Raw genomic sequence first — 13,919 nt, 5'->3', positions numbered from 1 at the left:
CCTTTAATCCCAGCACTCAGGCAGCAGAGGCAGGTGGATCTCTATAAATTAGAGGCCAGCCTGGTCTACATCATGAGTTTTAGCCCAGCCAGGACTATATAGTTAGACCCTAATGGGGGGCGGGGCAGAGGGAGTTTTTAATTGTTGGGGTCTCAAGTATCCAACAAAATAAGTGTCAATGAAAGAATGAACGCATGAAAAAAAAAGAAAAAAAAAGAATATCTGCTCTTTTAAGAGCAGTCCGTCAGGGCTCCGTGGAAATCTGTGGTGCTTCGGCTGGTACTTGGCTATGAGCTGGACCTCACTGTCTTCCCTTGTCAAATGGGAATTCAGACACACCCTAGAGTACTGGAGTGGATGAGCGGGCTGTGGGCGTGTGAACATCAGGTGCTTAGCATAAAATCAGATGTCAGGCCCAGATGCCTCTACTCCCCTGGCAGCGTAGGTGGGTACTGAGGGGTGCACGTCAGCACAGAGGCCTTCGCATATGTTCCTGATGCCTTCTCCTGCCATTGTCAGGTGCCATGCTACTCCTACGGGCAGAAGCTGTCCAAACTGGCCATCCTGAGGATCGCTTGTAACTACATCCTGTCCCTGGCGCGGCTGGCTGACCTGGACTACAGTGCTGACCACAGCAACCTCAGCTTCGCCGAGTGTGTGCAGCGCTGCACTCGTACCCTGCAGGCAGAAGGGCGTGCCAAGAAGCGTAAGGTATGCACCTGCATTTGGGGAGGCAGAGACTGTAAGGTGGGGTACCCTACATGTACCCAGAATTCCTAAGGGGGCATGTTCTGGTAAACATCTCAGATTCAGGAATCCCCACATCCCTGGCATCGTGGGTGGGATCATGGACTGCTGCTGGGTGACCTTGACCATCACGGAGTCTCTAGGTCTGAGTTTGCTCATTATTTAAGTAAAGAAATGGTGCGTCTTTGAAGCTCCATCTGTTCCATTGTGGTCTGAGGCTGCGTTATCCATGTGGCCCTGATGGATGCTCTGTCAGGATGAGCTTTCCCTAAGTAGGTAAAAGGCAAGGAGAAGCCGTCTGTGGGTTTGGGGAATGTGGTTTCATCTGGGGAGTGATATGAAACTGAGCCCGAGGGAGAATGATGTCTATTCATGTATTCATTTTGGGGAGATTCCCTCAGCAAGCTGGACAGGGGTAGGAACTTGCCGTGCAGTGATAGGGTGCTCAGAACGATATTCCTGTGCATGGATGTGAGAGGGATCCTGCGACCTCTTCTGGGGCGGGAGGGTGGGGGTGGTGGTGGTGGAGGCAGATGAATTCTCCTGCCCAAGGGAGCTAGCTGCACAGAGTATCTTGTTGGAAGTGGCATTTGAGCTGGGACCAGTAGGACAGCTAAGAGGCCACCAGGCAGATGGAGCAGGGACAGCACTGGAGGCAGCACTGGAGGCAGCCTGTACTAAGCTTGATACATTTAAGGAATTCTGTGGAGGCAGAAAAAGGGTTTAGGCATCACCATAGTTTTGGGCATGCCTGATGCTTTGGGATACAGGGCCAGCACTTAGCAGACTTGCTATAGCTGGATCTGTTCCCTGTGACATGCGGAGGAAGACAGACTGCCTTCCACTCTGTCTGTGAGATGCCCAGGGGGTCCTGCGAGAGGGAGCTGGGGCCTCCGGTATCCTTCATCCTACCCTTCCCCTGCTTCCATCCTTTTGGCCTGCCCCTCCCCCCAGGCTCTTTTTAGGTAGGGAACCTATAGCTTGCCCTGATTTCCTAGAGGCCACCGAGGAGGCCCCAGCCAGGGAGGCCCTCCTCAGGGGGTGCTACCAGCCCTAATTGCACATTGCATTCCTGGGAGTGATTTAGCGGGGCCAATTAGGAAAGGCTCTCATCAAGTGGGTGAGAGAGGAAGCGCCACTGGCCACTCTGGGGCCAGCTTTCCTGCCTTCCTTGGGAGAGTGACATGGTAAATGAAGGCCTGATTGATGGCTCCATGCTGCGGGCTCTGTGACAGAGGAGAGGCTGGTAAACTCTTGGTGAACTCCCCTGGCATTCAGCTGCCGATGTGTGTACCTCAGTGGTGCAGATAGGCAGCATGGGCAGGCTCCTTATCTTCCTCTCTTTCCTCCCTCCCCTCCCCGCCTCTTTACACCCCCCCCCCCACACCTCTGAAGCAGCACCAGGCCCTCCCTCCAATAGTCCTTTGATTGGAGTAGACAGTGCACTCCAGCCCCAGCCAGAGAGTTAGTGGGAGAAAGGCCAGCGGAGTGAGGGTGTCCCCACAGAGCCAAGCATTTGGAGTCCTGTGGAATCACCTCAAGGCTAAGAAATCATAGAGACCTCCCTGTAGTACAGATGGGAGACAGAGGTGTCAGACTATGGAGAAGAGTTATTGACAGCCCTGGCTGAGAACAGTTTCCTAACTCCCTAAACTTCCTTGACAACTGGAATTAGTGGGGCACCCACTTGGGGCTGCCTCCAAGATGAAATGGTGTGTTCGTGGGTCGGGTCGCAAAAGTGAGGGCAGTCCTGCCTGCTTGGTGACTGCTTGGAGGACGCCTTCCCTTTGCTCTGGGGTGGGAGGATTTGCACAAGTCTGAACAGGAAGCCCAGTCTTGAGCCAGGGGCCCCTCACTAGTCTCCTTGCCTCCCATGGCCCCCAAGGTGTGCCTCGCAGCCCTGCCTCTGCTCGCTGATGTTCTCTTTCTTGTGTTCAGAACTGCTTCTTTGGAAAGCCTCATGTGGCAAGAGGCCGTGCCCCGGCTCCAGGGCTCGGCACCGCCACACCACAGCCTGCATCATTAGCAGGGTCCAGAGGGCACGCGTCAGCAGGCATGTACCTCTTACAGCGTGTGTGGTCACCACTCCAGGAGTCCTTTAGCATGAGATAGAAAGGGACCCGAGAGTCCTCCTCCGTATACCTACCCTGAACAGTGCTCTCTTTGTGAGGGACGTGGCATATAGACCTAGTGGCGACAGGACATCGTGGCTGGAGGGTTTGGAAGCCGAGAGTGAGAAGGACAAAAGTCTAATGAAGATTCTTGTCTCCAGCCATCAGAGGCCACCAGGAAGCCGTGGACATAGTAGAGTCTGTTAGCAGGTGGGAGGAATGGGAAGGTCTGTGCACAGCCCTGTTGGGCTTAGAGCAGGAAGGTAATCTTCCATGCAGGTGTCTGCTTTGCCCTTTCTGGGTCTGTGGTAGCATGGTGGCTCCCTGCCCTGGGCTTGCCCTTAACATCATCCCAGGATAGAGTGTGGGGGCCTACTTGCTAAACTCTGAGTGCCATCGTGAGTGTACGCTCTCAACTTGACTTGTGGGCAACTCAGGAACACAAGGAACCCTTGCTGTTCTTATAGGAAATGAGATGGCCACCTCAGGCCACACTGACTTTACCAGACCTTTCCTTTCGAGGCCGAGTCATGATTTGCTGCTTGCCCTTTCGTGTGTCTACAGGGAATAGTTTCGTGGTTACCCTCTGCCTTGGTCCTTATACCACAGACTGCGCGATTTCTAAAGAATAGAGGTTTATTTAGCTCTTGGGTCTGGGGCTGGGCAACCTAATAGATAGTCCAGTGTTGGTTTCTGATAAGGACTTTCTTGCTTTATCTAACCTGGTTAAGGTCATCACGCAGTCAGGCAGCAAGCATGCTAGGTCATGTTCACTTACAAAGCCAGAACTGTTACTTAGGGCTCCACCTTGATGACCTCATGTCACGCAGTTAGCTCCCAGAAGTCCCTGCTTCCGTATTACTGGCACGTGAGTTTTGGAGTTGAGCGTCCAATACATGTAATTGGAGTCGCATGTTGAAACCCCATTACATTTCATTTGCATTCAAAGATTAATTCATGGGGGCAGGGAGGGGCCTGTGCTCTTAGTGTGGAGGTCGGCAGAGGAAAACATGTTGATTTCTCTCTTTTCTACCGCATAGGGTCCAGGGCTTAAAGTCAGTTCACCAGGCCTGGCGGCAGGTGCCTTTCCCCTCTGAGCCGTCTCACCAGCCACCTGATTCAGCTCATGCCTAGCAAGATGGCTCATACCTGTGATCCCAGCACTCTGGGAGCCGAGGCAGGAAGATTGCCAAGAATTTCAGGCCAGCCCTGGCTACAGAGTGAGCTCCCTCCTGTCCCCACCCCCCCACCCCCCCAAAAAAAAGCCATAAATGGAGAGAGTAATTGCACCGTGAGACCACCAGGAAGGGTGGCAAGGGGCTGTGACTAGAGAGCGATGGCTGTGAGCAGATGTCTGCTCTGCCTCTGCGATGCTGGTGGTCTTGGCCAATGCGACTGGTGACAATTTGAGCTGGGGGATTGCTCTGTGAGCAAACATGTGCCCAAGAGGGCTGGGTGACCTTCCTTCAGGATATCTAAGAGCCTGAGTTCAGTGGCTCTTGCTCTCCCCTCTCCCCCAGCCCCGCCTCCCCACCCATGAGCCACCCTGTCCCTTTAGGTCTGTGTGAAGAACAGAGCCAGCGCCAGGTGTGGTGGGACCTGCCTTTAATCTCAGCACTCGTGGGGAGGGGGGCAGAGGCAGGAGGATCTCTGTGAGTTCGAGGCCAGCCTGGTCAACAACAACAACCACAAACAGTCCAGGACAGCCAGGACTCTATGTAACACAGAAACCCTGTCTTGAACCCCCCTTGCTCGCCAAAAAAGGACAGAATGAGCAATGAATTTGGCTCACTCGCCCAGGCCTCAGTTATACCTTTCTGTCCATCACAGCTCTTCAGCAGAGAGGCGGGACTGGGGAGGGCTGTCCCAGGGGAGGGCTGTCCCAACTCAGCTGTGCTGGAGAGACAGCAAGCAGCTAAGCACCTGGCCTCGCAAACTGCTCCTGCAGCTTCTGTTTCTATAGCGGCAGTTTCTGGGAGCCTCTCAGAAGGGGGACAGAGGACAGGGAAGGGGACAGACTAGTTCCCTCATACCTGGCCTCTGTGTGTCTTATCTAACCTATGGAACAGGAGAGCTGGTACCCTTAATCTAGAACACCCTTTTCCAGAGACTCCGAGTAACTCCGTAACACCTTCTGCTGACATCAATGGAGTTCTTTGAGTCTTGGTAATGAATGACCATTAAGCCCCTGCCTTAGTTGCTCACAGGTGGTGGGTAAGGCGGGAGGACAGGATAAGTAGCAATCCATTGAGGAACCCAGGGTGCCAGCCTGCCCCTGTGGCCTGTAGGGCTAGGAAGTGGAGCAGTGCCTCTTGGGAGCGGATGCCTGGGAGTCTGTGACCTCTCAGGCGGGCAAAGCTTTCCCCTTCTGCTGCCTATTGCCGCCTGGGAGAAGGAGGAGGCTTTTTAAGGTGATGGCAGATGAGGTACCAGGCTCTGTTTTTTTGAACGACAATCTCAACAATAGGCTCTCATGTCATGTCAGTTCTGGGGACAGACCAAGGGCAGCTTGATTTGGGGTGGTAGTCAGTGGAGGAGAGGGGTGAGTCAGTGTAAGCCTTGGTTGTTCACGCCTGCTTCCGAACTAGGTGGCTGGGCTCTGGACCATCCTTCTGTGGGCTGTGTGGTATAATCTCAATGTGTGGGTCTCCTCCATCTCCCAGTGGGCCTGAGCCCTGACTGAGGGTTTTGCTCCTCAACCTGTGGCATAAGGGGTCACCCCTCCTGTGCCTGGCTACCCCCTCCTGTAACGCTTGCCTCTAGGTATTGACGACTTCTCTCGTTGGCCAGGGTGGCTCTCAAGTCCAAACCCTCAAGGCTAAGTCATTGAGTTAAATGCCATTTGCTCTCAAAGCCTGTGAATCTTGTCTATGCTGGGGAAAAAAGAGAGGTGGGTGGGAAACCACCGTCCAGTCCCCTCCAGTCATAAAAATGGATGCAATTTATTTTTTCTGGCATTCCAATTACATAGATGTTTGTCGCCAGCTGTTCCAACATGGAGCATTCTCTCAGCTGCCGTTTCTTTTCTCACATTTGACACCAGTAGGCCACAAGTCTGGGAGGCCCTGGGTTTGGGGGGGGTGGTGATCATTAGCTGGGGGGCCTCCCAGGTGAGCTTGGACAGGCTTTCCTCCCAATGGCTTGTTGATGTTCCCTGGGTGGTCTGAGGTAGGTAAAGGCTGGGCCACTGCTGACCCAGCTCTGAGGATCAGAACGTTGCCTCTCACCCTGCCCCGCCGAACATGGATATGAACGGGGACTCAGATCCCTGAGTGAGAAGGAAGCAACTGGCCTGCCTGCTCAGACACGGAAAGCTGTTTCGGTTGCAAGAACTCACTATGCTTAGCACGCGGATGCTGCAGAAGAGCGTCTGTGTGGAGATGGGATAAGCCCGCGGGAGCTCTACCTCTCCCATGAGTGCTGCCGTCCCTTTGGCATGTTTCACTGTGAAGTGACCAAAATGTAGGACTTTGAGAAGTCAGTCAAGGTTTTAAGTCCTGACCCTGGTATGCCTTTCTTGGTGACCCCGGAATCGCTACTTAACCTCTCTAGTCCCCAGGTCTCTTCCCCCATAAAGCAAGAACATCATACCTTCCTTTCTGCCTCCCTGAAGGGATTCAACAAAACCTTGAGTCAGAAGGACAAGGTCTGAATTTATAGTTACAAAGTGACAGGTTCCCACCCAGCCCTAGGGAGGAATGCTTCAGGAAAAGGAAGGTACCATGGCTGCAGATGAGCACACATCCCTTGGACTTGGGCTTCTCTCATCTCCAGCACTTGAATCCGAAGCGTTGGTCCTGTCCTTTAAAGTGGGGCCAGCAAGCAGCTAGTCCGTAAATCCTCGATTTCAAAGGGCGTGGATCAAGAAATCTAGGCAACATTTGGTGCAGAAGGATGCCAGCAAACAGACAGCAGCCATACGGTGAGGCCTACTGTGTGTCACACACTGCACCTACTACCCCTTGTATTTATACTCCTGGCGTCAGGAGCCGTACCCCCACTGCCCGGAAGGGAAACTGAGGCCAAGAGAAAGCCCAGGCCATAGGGCTAGGAAGTAGGTTTTCTTTCTTTGGTTGAAACAAGCAAGCTCTTTCTCCTCTGAAGATTGCCCGGGAGCGCCCCCACCCCCAACTGTGTCCTGGGCCCTACTCACTTGGAGCCCTTATGCAAATAAGCATCTGCAGCACGTGGAGGTTCCATTTAGCTGCAGGGAGCCAATAGCCCGCTGGTGGTGGCACGGAGTGGGGTGGGCCGGGATTTGGGGGTGAGGGGGTGTCATCGTCTCTGAGCACCCCCAGGGCTGCGCCGCCAGTGAGGCCTGACACCGGGTTAAGTCGCCTGGCGGCCTCCGGCTGCAGCTGGGAGCGCCGCCTGGTTCCCATTCGGTGCTGTGGTTTTGATTAGCTGCTGGGAGAGGCGGCCTGCCTGCAAGTCTATGGGAGCTCCGCAGGAACAGCGGGTCCCCCCCCAGGCCGCCCGCCCCCCCTCCTGGCAACCCCAGACTCCAGATGTTCCGAGCGCTCGCTGGGAAGGCCTGCTGGCGCCACGGAGGGCAGAGGGCAGGGAAAGCACGCGAGCTGGAAGCCCAAGAACTCAGTCACCGCAGGCCTTGGCAGCCCGCCCGGCCCTCCGCTGGCACATTCCCCAGCTCTCCCCTGGCCATCTGTTCCCAAAAAGCCCTTTCAGAACCTCATCATCACTCAGGATACAACAGCGCGAGCAGCTGGTTTGGAGGCAGCAGCGAAAACCGTGCAAAAGGTTCTTTGTGAGAGAGGAAACTCGCTTATGAATAACAGGGCTGGATGCCGTAAAAGTTGGCGGCTGCAGTTCGTGTTTCTCAGGCGCCGCTGTTTGCTCTTGACTTTTTATCTCTGGTTTTTATTCCCCCTCCTACCCCACCCGCTTGTTTGCTTTCAGTGTTATTTCTTCCTTTTCTGACACCAGGTGTCATTTCTTCCTCTACGGGAGTACCTGAAGGCCACCTAATTGGTTCTTAGGATACTGTCAACTTTTTTTTGGTCTCAAAGCTGTTAATCCTGGGGTTAGTGGGAAGTGACTTGTTTTCTTCTGGCCTGGAAGAGATAGGCAAGCAAGAAGGTCAGGGAGTCTAGTGGAAGGACAGCAGCTAAGGAGGTGGCTCCGTAGGTAGTAAACTGCTTGCTCTGCTAGAGTGGGGACCCGAGTTCCCACCCCAGCACGTTCCTAAAAAGCTGAGTATGGCAGCATGTGTTGATGAAATGGCAAGGCCCAGGTTCAAGGAGAGTCTCAAAAAAAAAAAAAAAAAAAAAAAAAAAATCAAAGTATGTGCAGAAGTAAGTAAGGAAGATACTCTGATGTTAATTTGTCCCCCACATCATGTTCCTGGATGGGTGACTGCCCTTGGGCACAGAGGCAGGAGGATCGCTGTGAGTTCAAGGCCAGCCTGGTGTACAAAGCAAGTCCAGGACAGCCAAGGTGTGTGTGTGTGTTGACCCCAACTTGCAGAAAAAGGAAGCATTGTGTGTTCAGGGGCTAGCATGAGGGGGGCGGGGAGAGGGTGCGAGCGACCTCCATGGGCTCATCAGAGGGCAACCCAGCGGACCTTTTGGCAGCCATAAACACCCCAGTGCCTGGGCCTCCACAGCTGACTGCAGTGTGACGTGAGGCCTTTTTAAAGAACCGGCTGCTGCCACTGTCGCCAAAGGCTTCTGGGACATGTCTGCTCAGAATCTGGGCACTTTCTGGGAACAGTCACCAGGTGGCCTGTCCTGGGCTGTGGGGTCCTGGGGCAGGGCTGGCAGCGGGGGGGGGGGGCAGATTCCTCTCTTCCTGGCACCTCTTGGGACAGGGAACAGGGTCAAGACTGCCAGGGAGGGGTTGGGCAAGGCGCTTCTGGTGTCAGTGTACGGTGCTGGGTGGGGGCAGGGGACAGAGCCGGGGTTCCCCTTTGCTTCCTCGGGTCCCTGCAGGCCTTTGCCATTGGGCGTTGCCTCCCTGCTGTCCCCTCCCTCAGCAGGATGAAGTGACTGCCAATGGCCTGCTTTCCCTAAGCCTCCCATTTGGGTCTTTGGAGAGCAGGCTGTATTTCTATTTCTTTTCCTCCTCTTCCTCTTCTTCCTCCTCCTCCTCTTCTTTTTGGTTTTTCAAGACAGGGTCTCTCTGTGTAGCCCTGGCTGTCCGGACAGGCTGGTCTTGAACTTGCAGCGATCTGCCTACCTCTGCCTCTTAAGTACTGGGATTAAAGATGTGCACTACCACCACCTGGCACTGGATTTCTTCTGAGCTTTCTTCCAACCCCTCACCTCTTGTTTCCTGCCTTACCCCTGCTTTCCACTTACCTACAGCTGGTCAGAGAGGGCAGCACCAGACATTTATTTTATCATAATTTCAAGGCCATTAATCTCATATCCAGAGGGCCTTGGCACCAGCCCTTGGGTCCACCTTGGGTGGCTTCTATCAGGGTGGGTGTCTGAGTCTCAGTGGTACTTTGGGGACCATGAGACCTTGTTCAAGAGTCTTAGGCTTGGCTGGTGAGAGAGCTCAGAGGTTAAGAGCCCTGGCTCATTCCCCAGAGGACCAGGGTGCTGGCACCCAAATTGGAAGGTCACAACTGTCTGTAAAATTCCAGTCCCAGGGGTCCAAAGCCCTCTTCTGGCCTCCATGGGCAAGCATGTCGTGCGCAGACATACAACCAGGCAAACACTCGCACACATTAAAAAAAAAAAAAAAGTCTCATGTTCATCCTGGGAGATCGCCCTAGCTTCTAGGGGCTGACCAGGGACCAACAGTTGGGAGGATATAAATTTGGTTTATGAATTCTGTCCCTCTCCTCCTGAGGCCAGAGGAAGACCTAGGAAAGAATAGTGACTGCTGATCTAGTGTCCCCGGGGACAACGTGTAACTGGCACAGTGACAGGAAATTGATTTCGGTTCTGAGTTTCCAGAGGACACGGTTTGGGGAGGGGTTACTTGCGCACTGCTTAGCCCTGGTCTCCCCTATAGTGTAGGGCCCACAGCAGGGCGGGCTGGATGGCAGGCCCTAGCTGTCTCCTTTATACCCATCCCAGCAGGCCTGACAACAGATTCTAGGAGGAAAAAGAAACCCTCCCCTCCTTGATTTCCCTGTATAAATGTTTCTGAATGACAAAGTTAGGAGCAAACCCTTATTTAAGACATTTCATTCACGTTTGTCCCAGGCCTATGCCAGTGGCCAAGCAGAACCTTCTAGAACCTTCCAGAGCCCATCCCAGATGCTCTGCTGGGAGCCAGTCAGGTAGCATCAGTCAGCCACTCAGGATTCCTAGGTATCCTCAATAGGCAAGACATAGGTCAGACTCAACAGGACACCCGACTGTCCCCACCACCACCCCTGTTGACTTAGCCCCAGCCACTCATTCCTTTTATCTCAGTTTTCACAGAGCTCCTGGCCAGGAGAGCCTGCTCTTTGCACATGCTAACCTTGTGTCCAGCCATCTGATCTAGCCATGCCTCACTGTGAAAGGCTCAGTTCCTCCATGAAATCCTCCTTGGACTTTCTATTCCAATTTCCTCATGTGTCCTGTAGAACAGCCTGTACCTGCTCTGGGGATCTAGGCTTCTTTTTCTTTCCTTTTCGTGGCTACACAGTGGCTGTCATAGTTTCAAGCACCTCATCCTCAAAGTGCGTCCAAAATCTGAGTGGGGACAAGACCCGGATGAAGGCTTCTTTTCTTTTGTGCAGTCTGCTCTGGATATCTCCTTCCTTCCCGAAAGGGTTGCTCTCCTTGAATGTGAGGAAAAAAAAAAAAAAAACCATCAGGGCTTGTCCACTGGGAGGGCAGCAGAGTAGCCCCCACAAAGGTCAGCCCAGGAGAGCTGGCTCCATTGTGACAGGGTGTTTTTCTTCTTAGTGGGGCCAACCAGTGACCACAGTGGCAGGAAACCGTTTCCTGAGCCCCGTTATCCTAGCCCTGTCCTTCTAGACTGGTGGCCCGGCCTCAGCTGGCTGCATTCAGATCCACAGGACAGGGACCAGCCTCCCAGTGACCTCACACCTCTTCACAGGTGGTAGGTGGTGTGCAGCTCGCAGACTCCTCCTCTCACACTGTTTTCTAGATCCCACCGCCTCAGCGTCTCTATCATTAGGGCTGTGAGATGACACAGAGTCACCCCGGGCCACAGCAGGCAGGGCTGCACAGGACTCCAGCAGGCTGGTGGTGCATCAGGGAACGGCCCTTTGACACACTCTGGACTGCCTGGAGGTGTGGGTTTTAGGGACAGGGGCCCGCATTTCAGCACAGCTATCTGTGCATGCTCTGAGACTGGGTATTTGCCCTCAGCAGGCAGCATATTCCTCCTAAAGTGCAGATACAGTGGCCCAGGGGCCAGGAGACTGGAGGGCACAATGGCTCTGGAAAGGTTTTCTCGACTGGCAGTCAGACAGGGCACTGGAGGACATGGCCGGTCTATCTGAGAAATGGCTAGAAGGAGCCACGTGTCATTCTAGCCTGGGATGTTTCCCAGGAACTTGACTCTGGCACAGAAAGCTTAAGTGTGACTCTCTGTTGATTGGTGTGTGTGTGTGTGTGTGTGTGTGTGTGTGTGTGTGTGTGTGTTGACAGGCATTCCTGGGAGTCCCCCTCACAACACAGTAGCAATGCTTCACACTTCTCTCTGCTGCTCTCCTGTCCCTAGATTGGTACCAGAAGGGCTATTAGCAAAGGGTAGCCCACTTTGCATCCTCCTCAACACACACACACACACACACATATTTTAATTTTTATTTATATATGTTTGCATTTTGACCTATGTAACTCAGAATGGCTCCAAACTTGCTATGGAGTGGTGTATGACCTTGAACTTTCAATCCTCCTGCCACTGTCTCCCTAGAGCTAAGATTAAGACAGTTCCAACCTAGCCAGTTTCTGCCATGCTGGGCATAGAGCTCAGGCTTTGCGCATGGTGCATGGTGGGCAAGCTCTCTGCTAACTGAGATACGCTCCCAGCACGTAAAGTTTTACTTCTTTGGTCTTCTTAGATCCCTGAGTAGAAGATGATGAAGATGACCCAAAGGGCCCCGAGCTTTCCTTTATGACTGATTCTCAGCCTTGGTGTTCACCCTCTCAGGGATTGTTTTCGGTTCTAGGATTACTTCAAAGAATAAACCAGCCTGAGGCCCCACCCTGGAGATCAGAGCTAAATTACACAAAATTGATAGCTAAAAATCTAGAGGCCCGTGTGAGGACAAGAGCTTGCCGTATAGGTGGTGAGCACGCAGACCTTATGACCTGGACTCCCAGGCATCTGGGATCTAAGCAACAAAACAGAAACAACCTGTTGTAGCATGGCCAACTCTGGGAGCAGAGGCAGAGGTGACCAGGGTCATACAAGCCGGGGAGAAGTAGAGAGGTGAGGTGAAGAGCCCAGAAGCGGGGGGTGGGGGCGCGCTTAGTGTTGGGGCGAAGGGTCTTGTGAGTGGCAGGGACCCAGGTTCTGTGCAAACAGGTGATGCTCGTGGCCTTGACCTTGAGTTGTCCAGGAAGAAATTAACCGACTTGCTTAGGTCATACAGCTGGTAGAATGGGGACCTCAGAATTCAAACACAGACTCTGTGATGGCCCTGGTCGGCACCTTTAAGCACTAGAATGTATTGCCTGCTGGGCGGGTGGCGCACACCTGTGTAGACATCTGTGAAAGGAAAGAGTCTTATTCCGTTCTCAGGGTTAGTCTAGCTAGAACCTCCTTTTATGGCGTTACTGAATGAAGAGCGCTGAGCAGAGATGTCCCCACTGGTCCCCACATCCCACAGTGACTCCAGATTCTAGCTTAAGGCATGGGCTTAAGGGTATGAGAAGACACAAGAAAACTGCACTTGCGAGCTAGGGACAGTTCGAGTGGTGTTTGCCTAACATGCGTAAAACCTGGAGTTGGACCCCAGCATCACAGAAGCCAGGAGGATTGACTCATGCCTGCATTTAAGAGGTAGAGGTAGGAGAAACAGAAGTTCGTGGTCGTTCTCTGCTATATAGCAAGTTTGAGGTGTAGGCTATTAGCAAGATCCTATCTCAGTAAGTAAATAAATAAGGAAACAAATAACCCCCTGCTCCTTCCCCCCCAAAACCACTGTGTTTGCATGAAACTCCAGCTGTTTTTTGCTGAAATCATTTGATTATTTGGGCTGCTTAGGAGCCCTGGCCTTTCCAAGCTACCTCCCCCCTCCACAGAGAGAGAGAGAGAGAGAGAGAGAGAGAGAGAGAGAGAGAGAGAGAGAGAGAGAGAAGGAGGGAGGGGGAGAGGGAGGGAGGAGGGGCAGGCTCCATTGGCAGCCTTGTCCTATGCATAGCAGGCTCCCTCCTGTGTCTTCTGGCTACGCAGATTCTAACAGAGGCATCCTGGCCAGCATGCGTTGCTTTATCTGGTGTTGCCCCTTTAGCCCCTGTGGTCACTTTGCTAGAAGAATTCAGAAGGGGAAGAGATGCAGAGTAACAGACTAATTGCCATCTCAGGGCGGATGGCTCAGGGACCTGACGTCCTGTTCACTAGTGAAGAGACAGTGTCTGCAGGTCAGGCCCAGGGTCTGCCTAGCTCTGCTGTACTCTAGAAGCATGCAGTGAGGCAAGAGAGGTAACCAACCTGGCAGGGATGGCTGTCTCCTAGGAGACACTGCACCCCTCCCTTTATCTGTCAGACTATTAAAAACACCAAGCCCCAAGAAATTGGAATTTCCCCAGTTGTCTCACACTAGGAGAAAGAGATTAGGGTGTGCACACATATATGGGGGTGTCTGTGAGGTCAGGCCCACTTAGGAAGACCAAGGAGTGGGGCTTCCCCACTTGTCTGGGCTCTGTCCACCCAGCCCTGTTTCTCTTCAGCCTGGTGCTGCAGGGGAAAGTCCCCAACCCGGGGGTGGAGATGGGGGGGCTGGAGGAGGTGGGGGGCTTCTCGGAGTGAGCCTGCAGGACGGGAGGGGGCTGGGGAATTGCAGCTGCTGGGCCCTATAGCCTTGCCGGGACCAGCCCAGCTTTTACAGGGCACCATACCAAGAAAGACAGATAGACTGACAGACATAGAGAGACAAACATAGAAGAGGCCAAGAAAGAGTTG

At 53.4% G+C, this 13,919-nt stretch overlaps 1 protein-coding gene across 2 annotated transcripts in view; it reads left to right on the top strand.

Annotated features, from left to right (window-relative positions):
- Atoh8 (atonal bHLH transcription factor 8) overlaps positions 1-13,919 on the top strand; it is a 29,451-nt gene that overhangs the window by 10,103 nt on the left and 5,429 nt on the right. The window contains exon 2 of one of the 2 annotated variants that reach the window (XM_051154720.1): positions 520-711. In XM_051154720.1, the coding sequence (XP_051010677.1) occupies positions 520-711 (192 nt within the window). Of the gene's footprint in view, positions 1-519; positions 712-13,919 lie in introns of those variants that run through there. The other variant, XM_051154721.1, reaches the window with a different exon arrangement.

Source organism: Acomys russatus, chromosome 13 (assembly GCF_903995435.1).
Source record: "Acomys russatus chromosome 13, mAcoRus1.1, whole genome shotgun sequence".
Lineage (NCBI taxonomy): Eukaryota > Metazoa > Chordata > Mammalia > Rodentia > Muridae > Acomys > Acomys russatus.
The sequence above is the reverse complement of the archived record's forward strand: the minus strand, read 5'-3'. Positions and strand labels throughout refer to the sequence as shown.